Source organism: Sus scrofa, chromosome 4 (assembly GCF_000003025.6).
Source record: "Sus scrofa isolate TJ Tabasco breed Duroc chromosome 4, Sscrofa11.1, whole genome shotgun sequence".
NCBI lineage: Eukaryota > Metazoa > Chordata > Mammalia > Artiodactyla > Suidae > Sus > Sus scrofa.
In genome coordinates this window covers 130,678,733-130,704,639 of record NC_010446.5, presented here as the reverse complement: position 1 = coordinate 130,704,639, position 25,907 = coordinate 130,678,733, and the positions used below count along the sequence as shown (strand labels likewise).

Genomic DNA, 25,907 nt, shown 5'->3' with positions numbered 1-25,907 from the left:
TTAAAATTCAAAGAAACTTTTCTAGTTCGTGTTCACCCGAAGTGACTCATCTGGTGGCTTCTCACTGTGTAATAAGTTTTGTGAACTTCGTTTCTCTCCATTGCTCCCTGTTTATGGGTTAAAAAAAAGTTACTGTGTACAAACCCAGTCCTGCAGGATGTGTAATTCTTACCAGAGAAACTGGCAAGCACAGTGAATATTTTTACCTTCCAGCATTTAATCTTTTAAAAGTTACACTGACATGTAAGGCATGATGTTCACTAAAGGGCTTTATATTTAAGTCCAAAAGATCATGCTGGTTCTGGCTCAGTTTGAAGGTACTTCTTTCACGAGAGAATTTTTTGCTGTCTTCAACATAAGAGATTTCTAGAACTGATAGTCCAGACCTTCCCTGAGAACTAAAAATCACATCCGTACAAAACAGGGAGCAAAATCCTATTACTGGACAAATATACTTACATTTACTTTTTTTTTTTTTTTTTTTTGGTCTTTTTGCTATTTCTTGGGCTGCTCCCGCAACATATGGAGGTTCCCAGGCTAGGGGGAGCTGTAGCCACCAGCCTACGCCAGAGCCACAGCAACGCGGGATCCGAGCAACCTACGGTAACACCAGCTCACGGTAACACCAGATCGTTAACCCGCTGAGCGAGGGCAGGGACCGAACCCTCAACCTCATGGTTCCTAGTTGGATTCGTTAACCATTGCGCCACGACAGGAACTCCTATACATACATTTACAAATGCCTTTCAATGTCTACACTTCCTTTAAAAGTACATAAGACATATTTTTCTTTTGATTAAAATACAAGTGTCCTTCACTTTCCACAGTAAGAAGATTACATACATGGCTGGGTTTTTAGGAGCTAAGGGGAAGGGAGGTAAAGGGGAAGAGAAGAGAGCTGTGAAATCCTAGCTCACCGAAGAGGAATTCTGCTTTGGTGGTTTTTTCAGCCGGGTTTGCTTGGGGCTGCTGGTCGTGCGTATCTTAGGTGCCCGCGCGCTCCTGGGGTGGGGGTGGGGAAGTGCACCGCGTAAAATGACAGCTTACGAAGCCCATAAAGTCTAACCTGGATCAAATTCAAATTCACAGACTCCACAAAAGTCGACAGATTTGCCTAGAGCTACAAAGAATAAAAGTCAAGGCAGCACCGCCCAACTCTAAACCGCCTCAAAAGCGCGTGGTAAACTTAACCTTCAGTCTCTGCTGTGCTTGGCAGTAGGTGCGGAGAAGAAAAAACTAGCCCCCACGTTCCTCACGCCACTGTCTTTAAAACCGAAGAGGAAAAGGAGGGAATGCATTACAGTGGGTGACCTCTAAATCGCGTGAAGCTGCCACAGACATGGCACTCACTCTGGCACCGGCAGGTACCTGTCTGCAAAACCGTGCCTCTGCTTCGCTCTGAAGCCAGAACCTGCTTGGTAAACAATCAGGCTCGAAGACTTCGCACTTCGAGAGCGAGGGTATCCTACCTGTCAGCCTAATTCTTTGGTCCGGAGGCACAGAGAGGACGTGGCTTTCTCGCACTTGCAAAGCGCCCAGATCTGGAGAGGCTGCCTGCACTCCCGGGACTTCGGGTGGTGTCCGACGGGTGCGACCCTTCATTCCCAGGGACAGGAGGCGGCCTTTGTACATCCACTTTTGCAGCTTCCTGACTGTCACTGCAGGCGGCTTGAGGTAGGGGAGCCCCTGCGGGCCGTCTCTGCCGCGGTGGAGTACCGAGGACCCCGCGGGGTCCCGGAAAGGGCTTCCCGAGGAGCGGCCGGGGTCCGGGGAGCTGGGACTGCGGCGGCCGGGGGCGCCGCGGCCCTGGGGCCGCCTCCGCTCCAGCCGTGCATCGCGCCTCCACGTGGCGGGGGCTCGTCCGGGTCCCCGCAAGCGCCGCACCTGATCCAGCTGTCGCTCCGCCACCGCTGCAAGGGAGGCGGCTTGGCACTCACCCGGAGGCTGTCCAGGCTTCTGCTGTAGGACAGCCACATGCGAGGCGTCCGCGGGCGGCCTGCCCCCAACTCCCTCGGAGGCGACCGGGGCGGGGACACCTGCTGCCGCCAGGGGCGGCCGCCGCCTCCCCGCTCCCCGGCTTGGGGGCAGGCTCGGCGGTGCGCCGCGCCGCAGGGGGAAGGCGGCTGGCCCGGAGCCCGGGTCCCCGCAGGGCAGCGGCGACCGGCCCAGCCGCGGTCGCTCCGCCGCGCGACCGAGTCAGGGGGCAGGTCGTGCATGGCCTGGATCAGCAGATAATAGGCCTCTCGCAACTGGGTCTGCAGCCTGCCCGTCTCCTGGCGGCCGCCCTCCGCCCCGGGGAGGAGCCGGCCGCCGGGGGAGCCGGGGGCCCCCGCTCTGCCCCCGCCCCCTCCGGCTGGGGCTCGGGCGCGGGCTGGCAGCCGCCGGGCAGGTTCTCGTAGTAGTCGGCGCCGTCCTCGTCCGCGCCGCGGCCCCCGGAGCCCGGCCGGGCGTGCAGGGGGGCGCGCGGGGGCCCGCGGCGCGGGGCGGCAGCCTCCTTCCCGCCTCGCGGCCGCCCTCCCCGGACCCGCGCCTCGCGAGGCCCCGCCTGAGGCGACCCCAAGAGCTGGGGCCGCCCCGGGCCCAGCCTGGCGCCGCCCGCAGCCTCGCGCGGGGACCCGGCCGCCGCACCCCCGGCGTCCCCCTCGGCAGCCGCAGCGGCCGCCCGGAGCCCGAGCCCCCCGGCGGGGCGGGGACCCCTTCGCCCCCGGAGCCTGGACAGCGTCCTCCTCAGAGGGTCCGCCATGCGCTCGGCCTCAGAGGCCAGGCTCGGCCCCGCCGCCGGGAGAGGTCGGAGCCCGGCCCGGGAGCGGGCGGCGCTCGCCGAGGCGGCGGCGGCTCCCCATGACCGGCGCGGGCCCTCGCGGGCTCCTCGCATACTTGGCATAACTTGGCCGCGGGAGGTGGGGGAGGGCGGCGGCGCCGCAGCGCGCATGCCCCGGACCCGAAGCCCGGAGCCGGGAGCCGGGAGCCCGGAGCCCCGGGCGCGCGGGCCGCCCGCTGCCGCGCTGGTTCGCCGGGCGAGGCGCGGCGGAGGGCGGGAAGGACGGGGGGCGAGAGCTAATAACTAGACCGGGAGGCGAGAGCGTGCGGGTGCGGAGACTCCGGGCGGGAAGAAGGACGAGCGGGAAGGTGAGTCTGGCTGGCGAGACCGAGAAAGGGAAAGCGCCCGCCTGGCTGCCACTCTGTCACCCCTGCCACCATTGCACGAGGCGTGTAGTGTGCGAGTCCTGGCTTGAGAGGGAACAAAGATTGTTTGGACAGACGAGGTGTGCGTACAGGTGTATCTCAGCGCCGTGTGTTCCAAATAATTGTGATTGTGCTAGCCATTTACAGGAAATTTTCGGCTATTCCTTTTCAATTAGGAGGAATCCTTTGTCCAAAATATCACCATCGGCGTCCCTTCACAAAATTTAAAAAATTTTTCTATTTCTCTTTTTTCTTTTAGTTTATTCACTCTAGCAATAAACCAAAACTTGTAAAACGGAGCCACAAATAGAGCCTCCCCCATCACCCTGCTAACGCTTCATTTCCATTCACATTGGGTTGAGAAACAGTTGAATCAAAATTGAAAAACGATGTCATTTGGAAATGCCAACTCTTTCAAAAACATCAAATTCCATGTTCTGTGTAGTGGCTGTCCAGGACTTTGTGTTGCCGCGGATCAGTGGACCTGTCGCTGATTGATAAGCATCAATCTGCTTTCAGAGTTACGCTTTTAGTGTTAGGTATTAGAAAGCGCCTTTGCATAGCTCACAAATGTGCTAACTCCTACCCCGGTACTTGGACAAAGTAAGGACTCAAGAAATATTTGTTGATTAAACAAATTCGTGCATAACTGAATAAGAGAATTTCATTTTAACTTAGCCTGTTTCCAACTATATATCTCTAAGTAAGTTCCTTTCTTTTTTTTTTTTTTTTTGCCCCACCAGTCAAGGCTCCAGCCTCTAAATGTGGTTTGATATGTACTACCTTGGTGAGTGTCTGGTCTCTGTATCCTGAAACAGTTGGGCCTGAATCCCTGCGGAAATCTTACCCACCTTTTAAGACTCCATTCAGCTGCCCTCTTCATGAAGTCATCTCTCATCTTCCACAGAGACATGAACCAGCGGTATTCTGTTCATACCCACTCAGAGTATGTTTGTTGTTTTTTTGTTTTATACAAGACAGTCTCCCATACAAGAAAATTTATAAACTCCATGAGGGCAGGGACTATTTGTAATCGACTTCTGTATTCTTCATAGAGCATAAGCATCGTGTCTTACATACTGTACATGATGAATAAGTATTTTTAAACTAATGTCAACTTTAATTTGAAGGAAACAAATGGCTTTAATTTCCGTCTGTTGCCTAACTCTCCACTAGACCATACTCTACTGGTGTTTTTTTGGGTTTTTTTTTTTTTTTTTGCCTTTTTTGCCATTTCTTGGGCCGCTCTCACGGCATATGGAGGTTCCCAGGCTAGGGGTCAAATTGAAGCTGTAGCTGCCTACGCCAGAACCGAGCCGTGTCTGCAACCCACACCACAGCTCACGGCAACGCCGGATCGTTAACCCACTGAGCAAGGGCAGGGATCGAACCCGCAACCTCATGGTTCCTAGTCGGATTCGTTAACCACTGCGCCACGACGGGAACTTCTACTGGTGTTATTTTTAAATTCTTTCAGTGGTGACTAAGAACATAGTTTGTTAAATAATCTTTTTTTTTTTTGTCTTTTGTCTTTTTAGAGCCGCACCCACAGCATATGGAGGTTCCCAGGTTAGGGGTCTAATCTGAGCTATAGCCGCCGGCCTACACCACAGCAACTCGGGATCCGAGCCGTGTCTGCAACCTATACCCCAGCTCACTGGCAACGCTGGATCCTTAACCCACTGAGCAAGGCCAGGGATCAAACCCACACCCTCCATGGTTCCTAGTCAGATTCGTTTCCTCTGCTCCGAGAGGAACTCCAAATAATCTTAATTATCATCTACGAAAATACAATGAACTGTTACACTATAATTTGCATACATTACTATGTATAGTTCTAGGCTATTTATATTCCATAGAACCAAGGCTATTTAATGAATAGTCAAGACGTAAAATTATGTCCAAGTGAAATATTCCCACAGGAAATGACTGATGGTAAAGCCGTAAACAGTTTGATCTCTATCTTGGAAATGATTTCCATTCCAATTCCCAGCTGCAAAATCTTTTTACCTTTTGTAGTTAACATAGCTGTTAAGAATAACATCGGTTACGTGCCTGTGTTAAAATGAATAGAAAAATATAATCTGAAAGGTCTTGGTTGCCCCTCAATCCTTAATTCAACTTGTCAACTTGTTGAGTTCAGGAATTATAAAAAAAAGAAAAAGAAAAACAAAAAGAGTTCCCATCGTGGCTCAGTGGTGTAGCCACCGGCCTACAACACCGGATCCTTAACCCACTGAGCAAGGCCAGGGATCAAACCTGTAACCTCACAGTTACTTGTCAGATTCATTTCCACTGTGCCACAACAGGAATTCCTGTGCATAACACTTTAATAAAAGGTTATAAAAATGGAATTCTAAGAAGACAGTGTCCACAAAACTAACATACATATTATAAAGACTATGACAGAATATGAACATAAGCTGTACTGTGTAAAATCCTTTTTGTGTTTTAAATTTCTCGCCTATTCCTCCAGGTACCTTGATGTTTGGCAGTTGCTTTGGGGAATTAGGAGGTGGGGGTATATTTTCCAGTGTTTGTACTTGTTTTGTTTCTCACTGACTTGGAAATCGTTGTGATGCCCTATGAATTAACAAAAGATAAATAGGGTTAGCAGGGCTTGAGTAGGGCAGGACAGACTGGAGACAGGCCACGCTGACTCAGGCGAGGAATAAAGGGGAGGAAGAAGGGCAGCAGGAGACAGGGCACATTTAACAGCAATAGAAGGGAAATGCCTCCGTGTGGGAGGGTTATTTTCCAGGGAACTTAGTGTGCGTTTCTGTCTTGCTGCTGCTCAGTCTTCCATTCTTGATTCTTAGTGGAGCCAAAGGCAAGTTGAACTTGGCTCTTGCCCAGTTCTCTCTCAGCTGCCTCATGGGGACCCTCTGGTCTAGACCGGCCTGGTCTGCCCTGCTCTCCCATCAGCACTGCCTAAAAAGGGCTTCAGCCCAATGCTGACCACACCTCTGCCGACCACACCACTGCTGCCCTGGGAATCAAAGCGCTGTGTCCTCAATACAGCAATTTTTTTCTGATTTTTTTTTTTTTTTTTTTTTTTGTCCGTGCCTGTGGCGTGTGAAAGTTCCCAGGCCAGGGATCAAACCCATGCCATAGCAGTGACCTGGGCTGCTGCAGTGACAACACCAGATCCTTCGCCCACAACACCCCAAGGAAAATCCCCCAGTTAATTTTTTTTTGTAAGTAACAATATCTGGCAGTTGGTGCTATTCCTTTACCTCATCCCCACCCCCAACCAAAGTAATAAAAAGGAGGCTTTTGCTAAGTACATTTTTTAAAAAATGATTTTTATTTTTTTCCGTTATAGTTTGTTTGCAGTGTTCTGTCAGTTTTCCACTGTACAGCCACGTGACCCAGTCACACATACATATATACTGTACTCTGTAATGTTTGGAATTGTACACCGTTGCAGAATATTCGCTATTTCAGATTCTCTTATTCTGGACTTGGGGTGTGAGGAGTGGCTCGCTCAAGGACACCGTAATGAGAGAAAGGGAACTCAAACCCCGTCTGTCTGATTCCAGAGCCACACAGTCCTGGGATGTTTCCTCGTGTAGAAGAAGAGAATGGACATTGTCTACGTGCATGGACCTGAACCTTTGCTCTCAGATGTTTAGTTGGTCGCCTTTCAGGAGAGATTGTAATATTTTAGGAGCTTCTGTGAAATGCAGCTGAGCATTGGAAATCTGCTTCTTGAACATGTGCGTTCCTTCTCAGTGCAGCCCTTTCAAGAGCGTTAGAACTAAATCCTGTAATATATTCCCATTTAACTGGGAGTATTAAGTCACATGTGAAACTGCATCCTGTAAATGTCTAATTCTAAAGTAGGACAAGCTACAATTAAATACCTTAAAGACAAAACCTACGCATCCTTAAAACCACAAGTTTCTCAGATAAACCCCTTGAAAAAGTGAACCGATAAAGCCTGTATCTTTCCTAAATGACTTAGACCTCCGGGTAGCCACAACTGAAGGGAATTTGCCCTTTTTCAGAGCTGTCCATCCAGTAACAAGATCTGATACAACATCGAGGGCTTTTGCCCTAAGGAAGTAACAGATCTAATAATGGACCTAGGCAGAGTCACCAGCGACTACTGACAACACAAAGCGAGAAACAGACAACCGACGTTACATGGCTCTGATCAAGGACACAACACCATGTATGAGGATTCTTACCAAAAATGAAACCGGAGTCTGATCACCCTCAAGATCTGCTTCCCAGTTTCCAGGAGTTACGGAGATCAGAGGAGCACGTTAGAAACACCATGGGGATGCAACCACGAAATCCCGACCGGGGAAAGGACAGGTCAGAGGATCTAGTCTCTTCAGCATATTAACCACTTGCAATTGCATAATCTTTTACAATGTAACTGGAATCCAACCTTTCAAATAGATCCTGGCAACCATTTAAAGCAATACACCTTTGGGGGCAGGCAAATAGTGTACACTTCAGGGATGACAGGAGGATGTTGAAATCGAGGTCCAAGAACTAAATTCCAAACCCTGAGATGGTATCATGGAAATGGTTTGAACTCAGATAGACTTAGTTCAGTCCTCACTTGATCCATCGCACGCCCCCAGCTGCTAATCACGGTGAACTTTGCTCAGCTTTGCCAGCTCCGGATCAGTATTCCCCCTCCTCCTGAAAATGCAGGGCTCTTTTGAAATACCACCCACCCGCTGCCCCGCTGCCCCTGCCTTTATGGTCGTCTGCCGCTTCCCCTGTTCTCACTAACATCTCCCTCCCTCTCTCCTCCTCCCCACCACTTTCCTCGTTGTCCTCACTCTCGGTGACTTCATGATTCACAGCAAGGATCCGCCCAGTACCCTGGCCTATCATTTTCTGGAACTTCTCTCATAATCTTATCGTCCACCCACCTAAGCCACCCAGTCCCAGAGTCTCCATTAGCCTTTGTCGTGACCAGTGGCTGCAAACTCTCCAGACACCACCTCCTGTTTTCCAGCTCACTCCCTCAGCAGCCAGTCTGCAGCCCATTAATCCCACCAACCCTCAGTCCATCTCGCCCTTCCTGCCTTCCCAGATTAGACCGCGTGGTCTTTGTAAAATCCCTCCCTGGGGAACATCCTCAGCTCTCCTGCCCTCCTTTCCCGTTGTTCTCCTCACTTGGCAAAATCTCAGCGCGGGTTAAAACACTTCCCCACGTGCCTTGCGCCTTGCGTTGCCCTCTGGTGGCTTAATGCGACTGGAAAGCAATGCACCACAGACTTCAGGTGGTTCCTCGCTGCTGCCAAGCAGCTCCAGCAAGCAGCCTAGGCCGTGCATTCTCTTCGCCTTCTTAATTTTGATGCCACCACCCTCCTCGCTCTCAGTGATGATTTTTCTTTTTGTCACTGAGACAAAGCAAGTGTGCGGGAGGAGATGGGCCCCATTCTTCCACCACGCTGCCTGCGGGCGCCTGAGAGCCCCCCATCACCCTGTGCAAGGCGGGCTGTGCTGCACCCACCTGAGGCCAACGCTCCGGCCTCCTCCGCCCTCCCCTCCTCCCCGCTCTCATTGCCCTGAGTCACACGGGCTTCCCTGCTCCTCCACCAAACACGCTCCTGCCTCAGAGCCTTTGCAGCTGTTGATCCCTCTGCCTGCAGTGACTTCTGTGGGAGGTCCTCCCTCCCTCCATCCAGGTCTCCCCCAAATGGTACCTCCTCAGAGAGCTGCACCCCGACCGCTTTACCCGAAGTCATACCCCGACACTACCTGTTCATTCCTTTTGCTTTATTTCTCTTCAGTGGACATCTGACTATTGAAGATTACATTAGATGTGTATCTGTTTGTTTATGTGGCACCATCAACACCCCCAAGTACCATAACCTCACCTGGCAGAATAGGTCTGGCCCGTGCAGGTGCTTCATGCATATTTGTTGAATGAGTGTGTGATTCTCGTGCCCAAGAGCAAGTTAACATGTGTTTCCATTTCCTCCAGGGTGAAGTCAGTTTGGTACTGTTTAACAGGTTGTTGTTAAGAGGATTGAAAGAGGTAACAGACAACTTAGACGAACCTTGAAAACATTACGCCAAGTGAAAGAAGTCAGGGACAAAAGTCACGTCTTTTAGGACTGCATTTGTGTTTCCAGAATAAGCAAATCCAGAGAGACAGAAAATGGATTAGTAGTTGCCAGGGACGGGGGAAGGAGGGCATGGGATTTCTTTTTAAGATGATGAGACTATTCTAGAATTAGATTGCGGTGGTGGTTGCACAATGTTTAAATATACTAGAATTCACTGAATTGTACACTTTAAAATGGTGAATTTTATGGTAAGCAAATTACATCTCAATTTTTTTTTAAAAAGCTCTATTTTCCTGTTTTTTTGTTTTTTTGTTTTTTTTGTTGTTGTTTGTTTTATCTTTATACTCCCAGCTAATATTCATGCAAAATCTCAACCAAAGAAAATGTTTTAAAGGGATCTTTAAGACTGGAGTGAAGAGCTCCTGGACAGCCTAGCGGGTTAAGTATCCAACAGACTTGTTGCTGTTGCACAGGTTCAGTCCCTGGCTGGCCTGGGACTTCCTCAAGCCGCAGGTGCAGCCCGAAGAAAGAGAGAGAAAGAACGAACTTCCTTTTATTTCCTACCAGGAATTCATAGTTCTTTCATGTAAATAGAACCAAAGAGCATTACTTATAAGCAAGGAACTACTGAAAAAAAACCGTAATTACTCCGAGAGAGGTAGGTAAGTAAACACATGTTTAGCCTTTTGTATTCTTCTCCTGGTCGATTTTCTCTGAAGCACGGGGTAAGGAGCTACTTATTTTTGGACTAGCAGGAATCCAATTGGGAAAAAAAAAAAAAAAAACAAAACCTGCCTGATAATTTCTCTCCTGACTAAAATAATTTTCTGATTATTCAATTATATGTAAAGAGGGAACTTCAGTACTAAGTTATTAATTATGTCAGGTAATCCACAAAGGGTGCTATACTTTTTTTCACTATATAAAACCAGTTAATTTCTTCCCAAGGTCATTTTCATAAGAACACATTTAACTATTAATACCTCCATGGTTTTACATTAGAAAACTCTCAATTTCATTTCAGGTGCTATCTTAAATTGTGGTACATTCATCAATTATTACACATACAAGAAAGGAGAACATCATATATGCAAGACCACAAATGTCCATTCAGACTGTAAGTGGTAGATTCCGAGAAACACATTTCAAGTTGTGCTGTGAATATATGCATCCTCCCAAAGCTCATGTGGTGAAGCCCCAGGCTGATCTCATCTGGAGACGGTACCTTTGGGGGGAGTGAGGTCAAAAGAGTGGCCCCTGGTTTAATGGGATCACTGTCCTTAGAAGAAAGTCCGTGTGAGCTTGTCTTAGGCCATTTGATCTGCCACAACAAAAACACCAGAGACCGGGGCCTTCTAAACATCAAACATCTATTCTCCCTGGTCCGCGGCAGAGAAATCCCAGATCAAGGTATCAGCAGATTTGGTGTCTGTGAGAACCCGCTCCCTGGTCGACACAGGGCCAACTTTTCTCTGTGCCCTCACGTGGTGGAAGCACGCAGGGCTCTCCGAGGTCTCTTAGGAGGGCACCAAACCCATTCATGACGGCTCCACCCTCATGGCCTAATCACCTTCCAGAGGCCCCACCTCCAGATAGCATCCGAGATGCTACATGAGTTGGAGGCACACAAACCTGCGATGTGTGTTGGGAGCACATGGTGAAAGGGCAGCCTTCTGCCAGCCAGGAAGAACCCTCACCAGAAGCAACCATGCTATGGCACTCTGCTCTTGGACTTCCAGCCCCCAGAATTACAAGAAAATAAATTTCTGTGGTTCGAGCCATGCCGCCTATTATATTTTGTTTACGCAGCCTGAGCAGACTAAGACAAGTGGGTTCTTTTAAATAGGAGGGCTTTTATTTTTTTATTTCTTTAGGGCTGCACCCAAGGGATATGGAAGTTCCTGGGTCAGGGATTGAATAAGAGCCATAGCTGTGGCCTACACTGCAGCTGTGGCAACACTAGATCCTTTAACCAAATGGGCTGGGCCAGGGATCAGACTTGTACCTCCTAGTGACCTGAGCCGCAGCAGCTGGATTCTTAACCCACTGTGCCACAGCAGGAACTCCAGGAAAGTTTTTAAAGTAATGAGATTTGGGAGGACGCCAGGGTCTATGCTAACGACAAATTCCTTCTCCTGCCTTATTCCCTTGTGGCTCAGCAGGTTAAGGACCTGATGTTATCACTGCCGTGCCTCAGGTCATTGCTGTGGCACTGGTTCAGTCCCTGGCCCAGGAACTCCACATGCCACAGGAGTAGCTGTAACGGAGGAAGAGAGGAAGGGAAGAACTATGTTATAAGTAACTAAACTGAAGTGGCAAAGATTTAACTTCCTGCGTTTCTGTGGTAAAACTGATGAAACACATCAGGAAGTGATGACAATTTCTTTGCTCTGAAAAGTTCTGCCTCCAGTTATTGATTACAACGAGAGTAATTGCCAAGGAAATTCCTTCTTGCATTATACGCTCCCTGATGCTGGGATCACGAGTTATTCTTTGAGCCCGTGGGCCCAACGTTGCACATCTTTGCACGTCTTTGAAATCTGGACACTAGGCTCAAGTCACATTACTGTTCCCAAAACACACCTTGTCAGTTTTACTGAACGACTCACCTGAAGTTAATGACACTCTTTCCCACACTAAGGACACATAGGAGATGCAGACCAGGTCCATCTGTTTATCTCCAAAGTAAACAAAATCACCATCTCTACTACTCCTTAAGATGAAGCATAATGACGGTTTTCCGAGATGCACCTAGAGATGCAAGTAAGGAAACTTGCAAGCTGTTTCACTGGGCAGCCACTGCCAGAAACGCTTTCACACCTCATATCCTAGGTCTTCAATCGCGCCCTCGATTCCACGGATTCAAGTGATAGGCGTAAGTGGTTCCTTTATTGAGAGAAGACTGCAAAGCCGTCCACGGGGCGATGATCCACGGAGGGGCCAGCACCCCACGAAAACTTGGTAATTGCACCGAAAACACCAAAGCAGAGTTTCAGGGAAAGACAACTGGATCTTACACACCAGCAACAGGATCCAAACCCTGTGCCCGCTGGGAACCGGCAGGTCCTGTGCATGAGTGTGCTGTCCTGGGATGGAACCAGAGAACCACACCTGCCGGTTAAAAGGGAAGACCGGCCTTCCCAGCCTGAGGATGAAGAACTACCCCGTTGGAGTTCCCGTGGTGGCGCAGTGGTTAACGAATCCGACTAGGAACCATGAGGTTTCGGGTTTGATCCCTGCCCTTGCTCAGTGGGTTAAAGATCCGGCGTTGCCGTGAGCTGTGGTGTAGGTTGCAGACGCGGCTCGGATCCCATGTTGCTGTGGCTCTGGCGTAGGCCGGTGGCTGCAGCTCCGATTAGACCCCAGCCTGGGAACCTCCACATGCCGCGAGAGCGGCCCAAGAAATAGCAAAAAGACAAAAAAAAAAAAAAAAAAAAGAACTACCCCGTCCACCCACTCACCCGCGTCTCATCTTCCTCTTTTAGAGCCTTTGGCTGAGGAAGTGTTTCACGTTTTAAAAAAACGCTGTAGGAGCTAACTCTGAGGGGGTCACCCAAATACACGTACTGGTTGCCACTTTTTGACCTCTCACCCTCAAGGAATAATACACAAAAACTGTTTCCAGAAGAAAGAAAGTTCAGGGCCATAATTTACAATAACCTACTGTCACAGGGTCTATGCTAATGACCCAATTCCTTCTCCTGCCATGTTCCTCATTATTATAATCTTGGCAGAAGCTTCAGGAATTTTATGACTAGTCAGAGTTTTTACTTCCCCTCCTAGTCTGGGGCGGGTCTTTGGGAGTAGGCAGGACAGAGCTTGTCATAAGGGATGAGGCAGCTGAGACCCAGACCGAAGACATTTAATCGTAGTTGCTCAGGCCTGAGGGCGATCCACGTGCAGTTTTCCAAGCTTCTAGTACAAATCCCTTCATTTTTAGAAGTGTATTTTAATCTGATGACAATGATTATTTAACATCATAAATAACTTGAAAATTACAGAACAGCAAAGATAAGTGAAAAAAAATTTCGTGTAACCACCCGTCGAACACACACACAGAGACACACACACACCCGTTAAAGTGGAGCTTAACTTCACATAAAGGATAGTTGCTACTGAGAAACCATGTTTTTCAATATTTCAACAACATAGTAATAGTTTTAAAATAATATTCTGGTAAAATACAGAACAGTCATCTTAGAGCTGATGTTTTATTAACTAAACATGATACTAGCTAGTATATTTGATTTGGTATTCTGAGGAAAGAAAGCATGAAAACCTCTTTTACAAAAAGAATTTCAAATGACGCATGGGGAATGTCATTTTTACCAGGATCTCTGTGAAATTACACTAGGAATTGTTTTTCTTTAAATGAAGATGAAGTTCACCAATCTGAAAATCTTGTTTTTTCTTTTACCATGCACACCAGTTGGCAACCTCATAATTACATACCCAAAGATTGTTCAAATAAAAAGGGGACGAAGGGAGTTCCCTCTGTGGCTCAGTGGGTTAAGGACCTGGCATTGCCATGAGCAGTGGTGTAGGTCACAGATACAGCTCAGATCCCATGCTGCTGTGGCTATGGTGTAGACCCCTGGCCTGGGAACCTCCATATGCTGCGAGTGCAGCCCTAGAAAGCAAACTAAAAAAGGGAACAGAGCTCTGAAACGAAGAACAATGCATAAGTAAGACTGCCTGGAGGTGTAAGTTTAATGTCTCTGTTTATCCAGGAGTGGACTAAATAAATGCGTATTTAATATATGAATCACAATTACATTTGCTCCACATACTACACACAGGGAGAAACCAAAGAAATTCTTCTCAGATAGAATTTATTAATTAAAACTGAACATACAGCCATAGGTTCACATGGATCCTCCTAAAATGCAGTCATGGCAAGTTCGATAGGTATCTGTGAAGCAACTAGAGTTTTGGACAAAATGTGCGCTCTTATGTCATAGTTAGAATACAGGGACAGACTGTGTGGAGCCCCTGTCTGAGCGCTCAGAAGAGTGAACAGGAGGCCGGTCGGCGAGGCCAAAGTTCAAAGGACATCCAATTGATACTGCGTTGGCCTTTTACATTTTTCTCACTTTTATTTACTTATTTTTCTCTCTTATGGCCGCACCTGAGGCATATGGAAGTTCCCAGGCCAGGGACTGAATCTGAGCTGTGACCTTTGCCAAATCGACAGCAATGCCGGGCCTTTTAACCCACTGCGCTGGCCGGGCATTGAACCCGAACCTCCACAGCCACCGGCGCTGCTGCAGGTGGATTCCGAGCTCACTGTGCCACAGCAGGAGATCCAGAGTTTGCCTTTTTTTTTTTTTTTTTTTGATTACAGGATGTCTTGACCTGAATGCAATGCAGTCTCACACCCGGAAGTGGATGCTGGACCCAAAGACAGAGGCGCCAGGGAACTCCTAGTGCTCACAGAAAGTGCAGAAATTCCTGGGATGTTTCTTCTCTCTGTTCTGCGTGCTCCAGAAACCAAGCAGTCCCGTGGTGGTGACGGCGGAGGCCACAGGGACAGCTGAAGAAGCCAACACTCCAAGGGAGGGGAGCTGGGACCCCCAAGAAGGTGAGACAAACCCCGAACTGCCTTTTTCTCTCTTTATCCTGCTACTTGCCCTGGATCAAGCACAATCACAGGCGTGGCAGCGGAGAGCCATAACTAACACCTCAGCTTGGGGGCCCCCCAGGAAAAGCAGAGGCCCAGGCACTGAAAAGGACCTGGCAGACAGTGCCATAGAGCAGATGCCCGTGTCTCCCCAGGTTCGTATGTTGAAAGCTAACGTGCTGGTATGAGGAAGGAGGCCTCTAGGAGGGGATTCGGCCACAGGGGCTTCACGAGCGGGATCAGGGCCCTTCTAAGAGACCTCCGAGGGCCCCTCCCCCTCTGCCGCGCAAGAACACACAGTGAGACGGCAGGTGCCTCTGAACCAGGAAGCGGGCCTTCATCAGTCACCAAACCTATGGGTGCCTTAATCTCGGACTTCCCAGCCTCCAGAACTGTAATAAAGAAACTGTAGAAAATGAATCTTATTGTTGAAGCCACCCAGTCTGGCATTCTTGTTATAGCAGCCTGAGCAGACTGAGACGGATTGTTCATGAACCCCTGGGCTCACGCCCGAGCTCGGCATGTGTGGGTCTGATCCTAAGCAGGGTTTTGAAGTCTGAAACTGAGCTCACAGATACATCACCACCCACGTTCCAAACTAACCACCAGGTAACCCACGCGTGGGACATACCTGAACAGTGCCGCAAAGATTTGAAAAACTAACCTTGCACTGGAAACAGAGCCCACAGAAAATGGGTTGAAACTTGCAACTTTAACCTAGCCAGATGGATCGTTGGTTAAAAAAAAATCAACAGTCTTTATAGGATTTTAACAAGATCCAGAGTTTCACTCAATATGTCCGGGATATAAGCCAACATTTTAAGGGTACGAATAACCAGAAAATCTCAACTTGCACAGGAAAAGACAGGCAGTAGACACTAATGCCGACTTGACAACAGATGCTTCCATGAGCTGTGGTGTAGGCTGCAGATGTGGCTCAGATCCTACATTGCTGTGGCTGTGGCATTAGTCAGAAGCTGTAGCTCCGATTTGGATCCCTAGCCTGGGACCTCCATATGCCTCAGGTACAGCCCTAAAAAGAAAACAAACAAACAAACACAGCTATTACATAAATGCTTCAAACAACCAACCACTAACATTCTTCTTTTCTAAGCTAGGGGTCTAATCAGGCTACACCACAGCCACAGCAACGCCAGCTCCTTAACCCACTGAGCAAGGGCTGGGATCGAACATGCCACCTCATGGTTCCTAGTCGGATTCGTTAACCACTGAGCCACGACGGGAACTCCTTTCATCTCTTCTTATGAGAATATAAATCCCGTCATGAAGGCACCACTCTCATCTCAACTTCATTGCCTCCCAAAGGCCTCACCTCCAAATACCATCACTTTGGGGGTTAAAGCGTCAACATATGAGTTTGGGGCGGGGGTGGGACACAAACACGCAATCCGGAATAGGTAGGATTCTCAGCAATATGTCTAGCGATTCCCTAACAGAAGGTCTGCTTTCCTTCCTGGCACTTTGAGCTCTGTGGGGAGGTCCTTGTCTGTGGAGGGACACACAATGTTTCCACCGAATTGCAATTGGAAACTGCCACCTGGAGGTTTGGGGCTCCTCCTGCCACTGACCTAACACAAAAGAAAGATGGTGTATCAGTCAGCAGTTGCTGCCATGATACTGCATGGCAAACAACCATAAAATCTCCAGGGCATACAGTGACGATTGTTTACTTTTTCTCGTGGGTTTGCAGGTCAGTTGGGGCAGCTGTGATACGGCTACAGGTCAGCTTAGCTACATGGGCCTTATTTGGCTGCCTGGCTGAAGGAGCAGCGGCTACCCCTGGCATGTCTTCTAAGGCCTAGTCTTGGAGCTGACAAGCTATTTCTGCCCACATTCCATTGATCAAAGAAAGTCGCTAGGCCTAGCCCGAAGACACACAGATTCAATGCTTCTAAACCCGTGGTTGGAATTCCTAACTAGTTCCTAGAGGCTGTTCTCAAACCGTGCTGCGTGCTGTCACACTCTGCTGCCGGTACCCATTCCCCCCCCCCGGGGGGGGGGGGGAACGACCCCTCGTCTCCATCATTCGAGACCTGCAGGAATTCTCACCTGTCTTCTCCTTGCCTGCCTGCTTTGTTCCCAGCTTTGTACACATTGGCCCTCACCTGAGTTTCTACATGCTGCTAGGAATTCTAGACCAATCCCCTGCTTCTCTTCCCACACAGAACTGGTTGGAGGAGAGCTAACATTTATGGAGATCCAGCTCTGGCCAAGCATGACGTCATATATCATGTCATTTATTCCTCATAACTCTGAGAAACAGGACTCACTCGTCCGCCTCATGGATGAGATGCCAGAAGCTCAGGGAGAGAAAGTTACTTGTCCGAGGTCACAGAACTTGGAAATGACTATTGGACTCCACACTAAAAGCTTACATCAGGTTCCAAGGCCTAAGCTTCTCTCTATGCTGCACTTCTCTCCCAAACGTCTGGCTGTTTTTCTCCCCACTCTAGCCACAGGCTTAACCCTTTGTTTATCTAATGACCTTGTGGGTTCTAATTGTTGTCTTCGGGAAATCCGAACAGCTCATTGCATGGTCTTGGGAAAAATGCCTAATGAGCTGTGGAACAGAGACTTCTGATTAAAGGGCTCTGAAAAGACTTCGTGAAGGAGGCGGGGAGCAAATGTTGGCTGGCTATGGAGTCCCCGTCGTGGCTCAGTCGAAACGAAACTGACTCCTATCCATGAGGACACAGGTTCGACCCCTGGCCTCACTCAATGGGTTAATGATCCAGTGTTGCCGTGGCTGCGGTGTAGGCCGGCGGCTACAGCTCCGATTTGACCCCTAGCCTAGGAACCTCTGTATGCCATGAGTGCGGCCCCAAAAAGACAAAACACAAAAAAGCGCTGTCTGGCTCGGAGTGACTGGGGGGCACCCTTGCTATAGACTCATGGGACCGTGTGAGCACAGGCATGGAGGTGGGCAATTCAGCGCGTGCTTGGCAGTGAGAGGTCTGCCCTGGCAGGAATGCGGCGTCAGCTGCTGGGTGGAAGGGGGAGAGGGGAACAGCCTTGCTCTTGGGAAGGAGGTCGGCAGCAAGGCTGTGTGAGAGGAGAAGGGCTTGCACCCCAAAGGGACATCGCAGGGAAGTAAGGAGTGGTTCCTGCCAAGTCCTGTCAGGGATGAAAGACTTGATTCCACAGCGTTATATCAACAAGAGAATGAGCCGCCCGAGAAAGCACAGCGAATTGCTTCCCAGAACTGCTCCTGGAGGACCGCAGGGAACTCGGCGAGCTGGTGGACCCAGGAAAATGCATGAGTTAGGTCAGTTACAGTCAAGGCAGAAAGACGAAGTGGAATTAGGAAGATGAGGTATGACTAAAAAGGCCACCAGTGAAGAACCTACCCGAAACCCCCCTTTCGGAAGATAAGGAGCAGGTCTTCACCAACATCAGCAAGACAAATAACCACCAAGTGCAAAGGCTGAACTTGAACTCCTAATTGAGTGACAAGTCTTCAGAAAAGCCCTAATGAATTTCTCTCCAAACACCTAAATGTCCTAGCAATATAAAAGCCCCTCCTGGCAATGTAGTTTTGACGCACAGAAATGGGTGCACCCACCACAAATTCGCTCCTGCATCCTGAAAAGAGGCAGGCGTTTCTGAACCACTAAACATAAGAAGGATCACCGAGGATTTCTGATTACCTGCAGCCCAAGAAGAGAATGGGCATGATATTGTTCTGTGTCCTTTGAAAGACTAGCAACGGATCAAAGTCACTCACTTGGTTTGTTTGCTTATGTATTTATTTTTTGTCATTTTAGGGCCGCACCTGCAGCCTATGGAGGTTCCCAGGCCACCGGCCTACATCACAGCCACAGCAACACAGGATCTGAGCTGCGTCTTTGACCTACACTGCAGGTCACAGCAATGCTGGATCCTTAACCCACTGGGCAAGGCCAGGGATCAAACCTGTGTCCTCATAGATGCTGGTCAGATTCGCTTCCCCTGAGCCTCGACAGGAACTGCACACTTGGTTGATTTAATATATCCTCTGAGCTGGATAAACTGATTTCAGAAATAAAGGTTGGGTCTCACCGAGATGGCACAGTGTTCCAAGGCTTTGGACTTAAGGGGCTGTCAGTTTTTGACCTAGTGACAGAATTTTGGTGTGGAAACCGGCCTGACTTAGTCATTATACCGACCTGCACACAAGATTCTAAATATGGGCTCTTCCCTGAACTTTAACGATTTTACCACGTTTTTTCCGTGTTGCCACATCTCTTTGCCCGTGGCAGCCCCGTGATCCTGAATACGCTCCCTCTGCTTTCACCGGCCCGCCCCTGCCTAAGCCATGCAGGGTCTTCCTGCTCCTGGACTAAATTCCAGACTTCCTCCCTCTGCCTGCATCCTGTGGCTTCTGCCCACCTCTCCAGCCTCACCTTTTCCCACTCTGCCCACTCCTCATCCGTGCTGAACTCCTGACCGCCTTCCGCTTCTCAGATCTGCAAGGCATTTCCTGCTCAGGGGCAGTCTCTGCAGAGGACGCATGGCTGGTTCTTGCTCATCCTTCAGATCTCAGCAACTAGAGTCTCTGATCATAGGAGCCCAAAGCTGTGATGATCCTTCTCACGCATGTATTTCACCTGTTTGCTGTCTGTCTCCCTAGCTAGGGTATGAGCTCCATGGGAGTAGGGACCAAGCATGGATAGGACCAAACTACTTTTCGAGCTGCAGCTCAAATATTGTTCTTTCTATCTTCAGAGCCTGGTACCACATGGTCAACAGCCAGTGAATGAATGAGTGAAAGTAAAAGTGGGGAGAAAGTGAAGCAAAAGGCAGTAGTGATCTTAACATAGACACATAAATCAGACTAAGACTTGGAGACAAAACCAGGATTTCTGGAATTGAGACAACACTCCAAGCAATCTATGTTATCAACAATATAGTATCATGCATACACCTTGTAGCTATTTATTGTAGGATAAATAAATAGGATACCTGTTTGTTCTTGTTGTTACAAAATAAGTTGTTTCAGAGTTGTTACTTTAATATTAAATTGTGGACACTTTAAAAAATGGAAAACTGAACAATACTTGCTTCCTTCCCTCCATCACAGAGCTAATGCTGAGAGCAAATAATTGTAAATTCTTCCAACTTAGATAGAAACCTCTAAATATCTTCAGGGAGTTCCCTGGTGGCTCAGTGTGTTAAGGACCTGGCATTTCTGGTTTCTGCTATGGCATGGGTTCTATCCCTGGCCCAGAAATTTCTGCATGCCACAGGTGTGGTCAAAAAAAGTCTTCAAAAAGACTCAAAAAAAAAAAAAAAAAAAGGAAAGGAAAAGAAAGGCTCATAAGTCATTGTTTACCTTCAAATAATTATTTTCCACCACAAAGGAACCAGTTCCATTAAAGTATATTTCTTAAGAGGCTACCTGCTCTTCCTCTTGTTCTGTCTAACCCTCCCCACACGCCACGCCCTCCCCTCGTGCCCTCCCCACCCCAGAGCCTACCCTGCTTCCTCTACACCCATCTTCACCCTTCTCTCAGTAAACACTTATTTGTCTTTTACTAAAACAGACAGAGAGAGCACCTTGCCATATGTATTAAGTAACTTGTAAATGTAACTTGTTTCCCTTGTAGAATATTAACAATAACTCATCGGTGCAATGCACCTTAAGGAAGACAGTGTTTTAGTAGTTTATCTCATTGGTGATACTGAGCCGAGGCTTTGATGCGTGGGGCGGGGGGCGGGGGGAGGGGACAGAATGGCCCAGGTGTTCCCCCCCACTGCAAAGGAGGAAGGCTATTCTGATAAAGGCTTTTGTTATTAGAAGGTGCTGTTACAGCTATTACAAATATTTATAGTGTTTGTTGAATGGACCTCCTAATCTCTCCTCTAATTACTTTTCCCCCCAAATAACTTGCCAATGGCCTACTTTCAATGTGTTACCCAATCTGCCTCCATTTTAAGAATAAAAGAACAAATCTTACCAGGAATTTACTTTTAAGGTTATATCAAAGTTCACTCCAATTTTAGGAAGTGGTTTTTTCCCCAAATTGAAAACGGTTCTCTGAACTATCAAGAAAACATTAAAAATTAAAGTATGTTTTAAATGAAGGCATTAAGAATAAATCACGATGAGGAGAGAGGGTAAAAGCCGTCCCCCGTGAGCACAACACGGTCCCCAAGAACAGAACACTGGCGCTCAGTCTAAAGGGCGTCACCCGCCAAGGGCACCTGTTGGTTTGTTATTTTGGGGCTGCTCCTGAGAGCTGGGGTAGGCAGGGACTTGTTCTCATTGGCTGCTCTAAATAAATTTGCATCATTGTATCATCTCTTAAGAGGGTTTTATAGACATACCAGGCATAGTTTCGCTTATACAAGAACCTCTCAAAATATGTGTCTTGAGATTGTTGCTAAGCCAGGTAATAAGGGGCATTACCACTTTGGCTAAGGCATTTTTGTGTGACAGATTAGACCCTGTGTAGGCACCTACTTACAGGTCAAAGCCTGCAGGCCTTGAAAGGAGAGAGCTGAGTGCACCCAGCCTGGCCTCCAGCTCTCAGGCAGCCCTGCAATCCCACTAAACCTGTCTGGCAGCTCTCTGGGTCCCTGCTGCAGCTTGCAGATAAGACCCTCTTGGGAAAGCCTGATAGCCCCTGTCAATACGGAAGCTGCAGAAAGCAACTGGAATTTTGCAAAGCATCAAAACAGATGCTCTGATTTGAAAAAGCATTGACATCCAATCACTACAGAGAGCCCTTTGAATAAGATTTTTGTCACGGAAAAATAGATGACAATTCTTTAGGTCATATACAAATCTCACCCTTGTCCTGATCATAAGCAACCATTGTTTTTTCACCTGTTGCATCACTAAAGCAAAATGAATCACAGCAGTCACAGGAACAAGATTTAACACTGGATTTCCTCAACTCTTTCAGCAATGGGTGGAAAATGCTACAAACACATGGCTAAAGTTTTACAGCCACCCTACGGGAGAGGCACTTGTGACACCAGCGTGCGTTTCCAACCCCTAGAAAGGCAGAATGGGCCTGTCAGGGACAAAGTGAGGCTTCCAGCCAGCAGGGGTGGCCCTGTCCGGTGCTGACCTGATCCACGGCTCCACGCCCATGCATCCCTCCAGGGACCGAGAACGGCTGAGAAACTCAGCTGGGCTTGTACTTTTTGCTTTTCAACACCCTGGTCACTGAAGAGAGAATACATTTATTAAAACTTAGATCCCAATAAGCCTCTTATTGTGAAAGAAAAGGAACTGGATCATAATACTCAAGAAAACCATGCAGATGTTTCGGGCAAAAAGGAAAAAGATGGAGCAGGCAGACAATGGTGAGAGGGCTGGGAGGTAGAAGCCCAGGGGAGCCAGAAAAGAGAAAACTGGGGTGTGTGTGTCCAGTTACGCTGTAGACAGTGGGTGTGTCCAGACAGAAACAGCGCTCTCTCTCGCTGCCTAATCCCTCACGCGCTTATTCTGAATCCGCTTTCACTGCCCAGTGTTCTCTCCCTATAAAACCAGTTGTGAAAAATGGTTTTATTATATGTAAGTTTTACCCAAGTGTTGTTGATGTGCAATATTATATAACTTGTTATAACAGAGTTCTTTTCAGGATTATAATTTAACTTTTATAAAAGAATTTCACCAATGTATTTATTTTCTTGTCTTTTTAGGGCCGCACCCGAGGCACATGGAGGTTCACGCTAGGAGTTGAATTGGAGCTGTGGCCGCCGGCCTCACCACAGCCACAGCAACGCCAGATCCGAGCCAGGGATGGATCCCGTGTCCTCACGGGTACTAGCTGGGTTCGTTAACCGGCTGAGCCACGACGGGAGTGCTCCAGGGCACTTAACATTTAAAAACTATTGCTTGGCTGGTGGTTTGGTACATCCCAGGGAATCAATATAAAAAATGTGCTACAGATATGTCCTTTTCTTTCCCCATATTTATATAATCAGATGAATTTCTGCTGTGTGTGCATGTGTGTCTGTGTGTGGAATAGATGCTTCTCTGCATTTTGTGTGCCTGATCTAAACTCGGCCGTGGAGATTCCTGCGAAAACTGTGTCTTCCTAACCGCGTCCTGTTCAGTGACTGCGTAATTGTTCCACTGAGAGGATGGACCATACCGGCCGAATGCCTGATTTGTACGGTTTTAGCCAGTGGCAAACAGGGATTCAATAAACATCCACATACCTCTTGCATACTGGGGCTTTCATTTAAGTGAAAAATTATTTGTATGAGTGGAAAAGGACATCTTTAAAATTTAATTTTGCTTTCCAAAATCCTGGAGGAATGCATAATGCCACCAGCAGTGTGCGAGCACCCCTTCCACATGCTCCTGAAAGCAGGGGTTGTTAGCTCCCTTCTGATTTTGCCAGTCTGATGTCCGTGAAGGAACGGCGAAGTCACTGTTCCTCCAGTTTGCAGTCCCCTGATCCTCGGTGGTGTCATCTGTGTTCAGTGACCATCCTGGTTTTGCTCTTACATATATTATCTTTTCACATTTTGTCCATTTTCTATAAGGTTACTTTTAAAAAATAGCTTTTTGGAGTTCCCGTTGTGGCGTAGTGGTTAACAAACCCAACTAGGAACCATGAGGTTGCGGGTTCGGTCCCTGGCCTTGCTCAGTGGGTTGGGGATGTAGGCTGCAGATGCGGCTCGGATCCCCGTGTTGCTGTGGCTCTGGTGCAGGAGCTATAGCTCCGATTAGACCCCTAGCCTGGGAACCTCCATATGACGCAGGAGCTGCCCTAGGAAAGGCAAAAAAATAAATAAATTAAAATAAATAAAAATAGCCTTTTGTATAATAAAGTTCTTAACCCTTCATTTTTCACATGCATTGGGAATATTTTTTCCTAATCTATCATTTGTCTATTGAATTTTGTAGTACTTTTTCCACACTATATATGGTTTTTTGGGGTGTGTGTGTGTGTGTGTGTGTGTTTTAATTGAGTAATTATTTACCATTACTTTTACAGCTCTGGGTTTCCTGTTAAAAGATTCTCCGATGTTTAGGGCTAAATTTCCATTGATACGTTTTTTTCACCTAAGTCTCAAGTTCATCTGAAATGTATGTTTATGTAGTATAAGATAATGGTCTTACTTCTTCTTCGACCATGTATAGAGTGAGTGTTTGCCAGCGAAACCCATCCTCCTTAACCACTGAATTGATGTACAACATTTGCATGTACTACCTTTTTTCCATGTGTCCCGGGACCAGGGGTATATTCTGAATATAAACCACAGGGCAGTGTGTGCATGAGCCAGTCAGAACAGATGCTGTTTGTAAACCAGTGCTATGGGGCACCATGCAAAGCAAGTGGACAGCAGTCTTACCGTCAATCTACTTCTGGGTTCCCTATTGTGATGCAATGACCATCGGGCTACTCCCATGCCAGGACCCCAGGGCAGAATTTCTAATTCTAGAAACCATTAAGTCATTAGAAATAATGATAACTGGCCCTTTGCAGGACTAAAACCTTTCTATAAACTCCTTTGACCCTATACGTGAGGTGCATTCAACCATTTTATAAATGAAGAAACTCAAGGCCAGAGAAGTTAAGCAACTTGTCCCAAATAAGAGATGAAGTCAGACCTGGGCCGTTGGACTTTAAAGTCATTTAGAGTATTCTTAACCGCCATGCAATAAAATGCATGAAAAAATCATCTCAATACAATCAGTCAAAAATTATAATAGCTTTTCTTTACACTCCTAGGGGCTCTAATCATAGAACCCTCATATTAATCACTCCTGGGACCGTTTTATCCTTACGCATTTGTTAATGAAATAATTAAAATTTCTGTGTTCTAGATCAGCACGGAACGTCCAGTTTAGCCTTTTTGTTTGTTTGGTGTTGTTTTTTAGGCCCGCACCTGCAGCATTTGGAGGTTCCCGGGCTAGGGGTCGAATATCAGAGCTGCAGCTGCCGGCCTACACCACAGCCACAGCAACACCAGATCCAAGCCGCATCTGCGACCTACACCACGGCTCACGGCAACTGAGCGAGGCCAGGGATCAAACCTACATCTTCATAAATACGAGTTGGGATTCATTACCACCGAGCCACGATGAGAAGTCCCCAGGTTAGCCATTCGTTAATCAGAAATCTCTCTTGCTTCTTTTGTACTTTAAGTTAAAAATTTTAAAGTAGGCCATGCAGTCACATGGTTTGACAGTCTAAATGATATGTCTCCCACCTCTATCTCCATGCCTCCTGGAAAAGGCACCAATTAGGATTTTATTCCGGCTGTTGTAATAGAATGTTCACAAACGAGGACTGTCTCAAAGGTGGCAGGTAAACCAGACGTGGCCCACGGGCACCCTCCGGGGGCTCTGAAGGATGAAGGGGGGTCTCAATTCAGATAGCAGGGCGTCCTTGGCTGGTTCCTGGAGCACAGAAGCGCAGGGTTCTCAGCCTTCACTGTTCTGGGCACAGTTTCAGGTAAAGTTCTGCATTGTCACTCTGCCCTCTATAGGGGCTGCTTCGATTGGTTTCTTGCCTGTCACAAGAAACACATGACATATGACAGCATGGGTATTAGTTTTACCTTATACTAGCACAGGTAAGTATGAATATATATTCTTTTTTTCAAGACTATTTTTTTAATTTTATTTTCCCAAGTACAGCAATGGGATCAAGTTATCCTCACATGTATACATTACAATTACATTTTTCCCCCCACCCTTTGTTCTGTTGCAACATGAGTATCTAGACAAAGTTCTCAATGCTATTCAGCAGGATCTCCTTGTAAATCTATTCCAAGTTGTGTCTGATAAGCCCAAGCTCCCGATCCCTCCCACTCCCTCCCTCTCCCATCAGGCAGCCACAAGTCTCTTCTCCAAGTCAATGATTTTCTTTTCTGAGGACATGTTCATTTGTGCTGGATATTAGATTCCAGTTTCAAGACTATTTTTTAACAGAAGTTTTAGGTTCACAGTAAAATTAAGAAAAGGTACGTAGATTTCCCTTATAGCTCCTTCCCGCATATACGCACAGCCTCCCCCATTATCCCCCCCGCCCCCAGGGGCATCTGTTAATAGACGCACCTGCACTGACGCATCCTCGTCACCCAGAGTC

General features: G+C 47.8%; 2 protein-coding genes and 1 long non-coding RNA gene across 4 annotated transcripts in view; 1 reads left to right on the top strand and 2 right to left on the bottom strand.

The window, feature by feature from the left end:
* Window positions 1-2,300, bottom strand: part of SYDE2 (synapse defective Rho GTPase homolog 2) — a 47,403-nt gene extending 45,103 nt beyond the window's left edge. The window contains 2 exon segments of the mRNA XM_001928224.7: window positions 1,470-1,793; window positions 1,796-2,300. Coding sequence (XP_001928259.4) covers window positions 1,470-1,793; window positions 1,796-2,216 — 745 coding nt within the window. The 5' untranslated portion in view covers window positions 2,217-2,300.
* LOC106505390 lies at window positions 1,542-20,099 on the top strand. Its single transcript, XR_002343649.1, has 5 exons — window positions 1,542-1,674; window positions 3,930-4,132; window positions 6,729-9,889; window positions 10,252-10,344; window positions 14,572-20,099. It is a non-coding gene; the product is annotated as an uncharacterized LOC106505390 (long non-coding RNA).
* C4H1orf52 (chromosome 4 C1orf52 homolog) overlaps window positions 14,545-25,907 on the bottom strand; it is a 30,172-nt gene continuing 18,809 nt past the window's right edge. For both annotated transcript variants that reach the window (XR_002343648.1, XM_021090346.1), the window contains one exon: window positions 14,545-25,329. Coding sequence is in view for 1 of the 2 variants with exons in the window: in XM_021090346.1 (XP_020946005.1) it covers window positions 25,268-25,329 (62 nt within the window). In the remaining variant the exon portion in view is untranslated. The remainder of the gene's footprint in view (window positions 25,330-25,907) is intronic.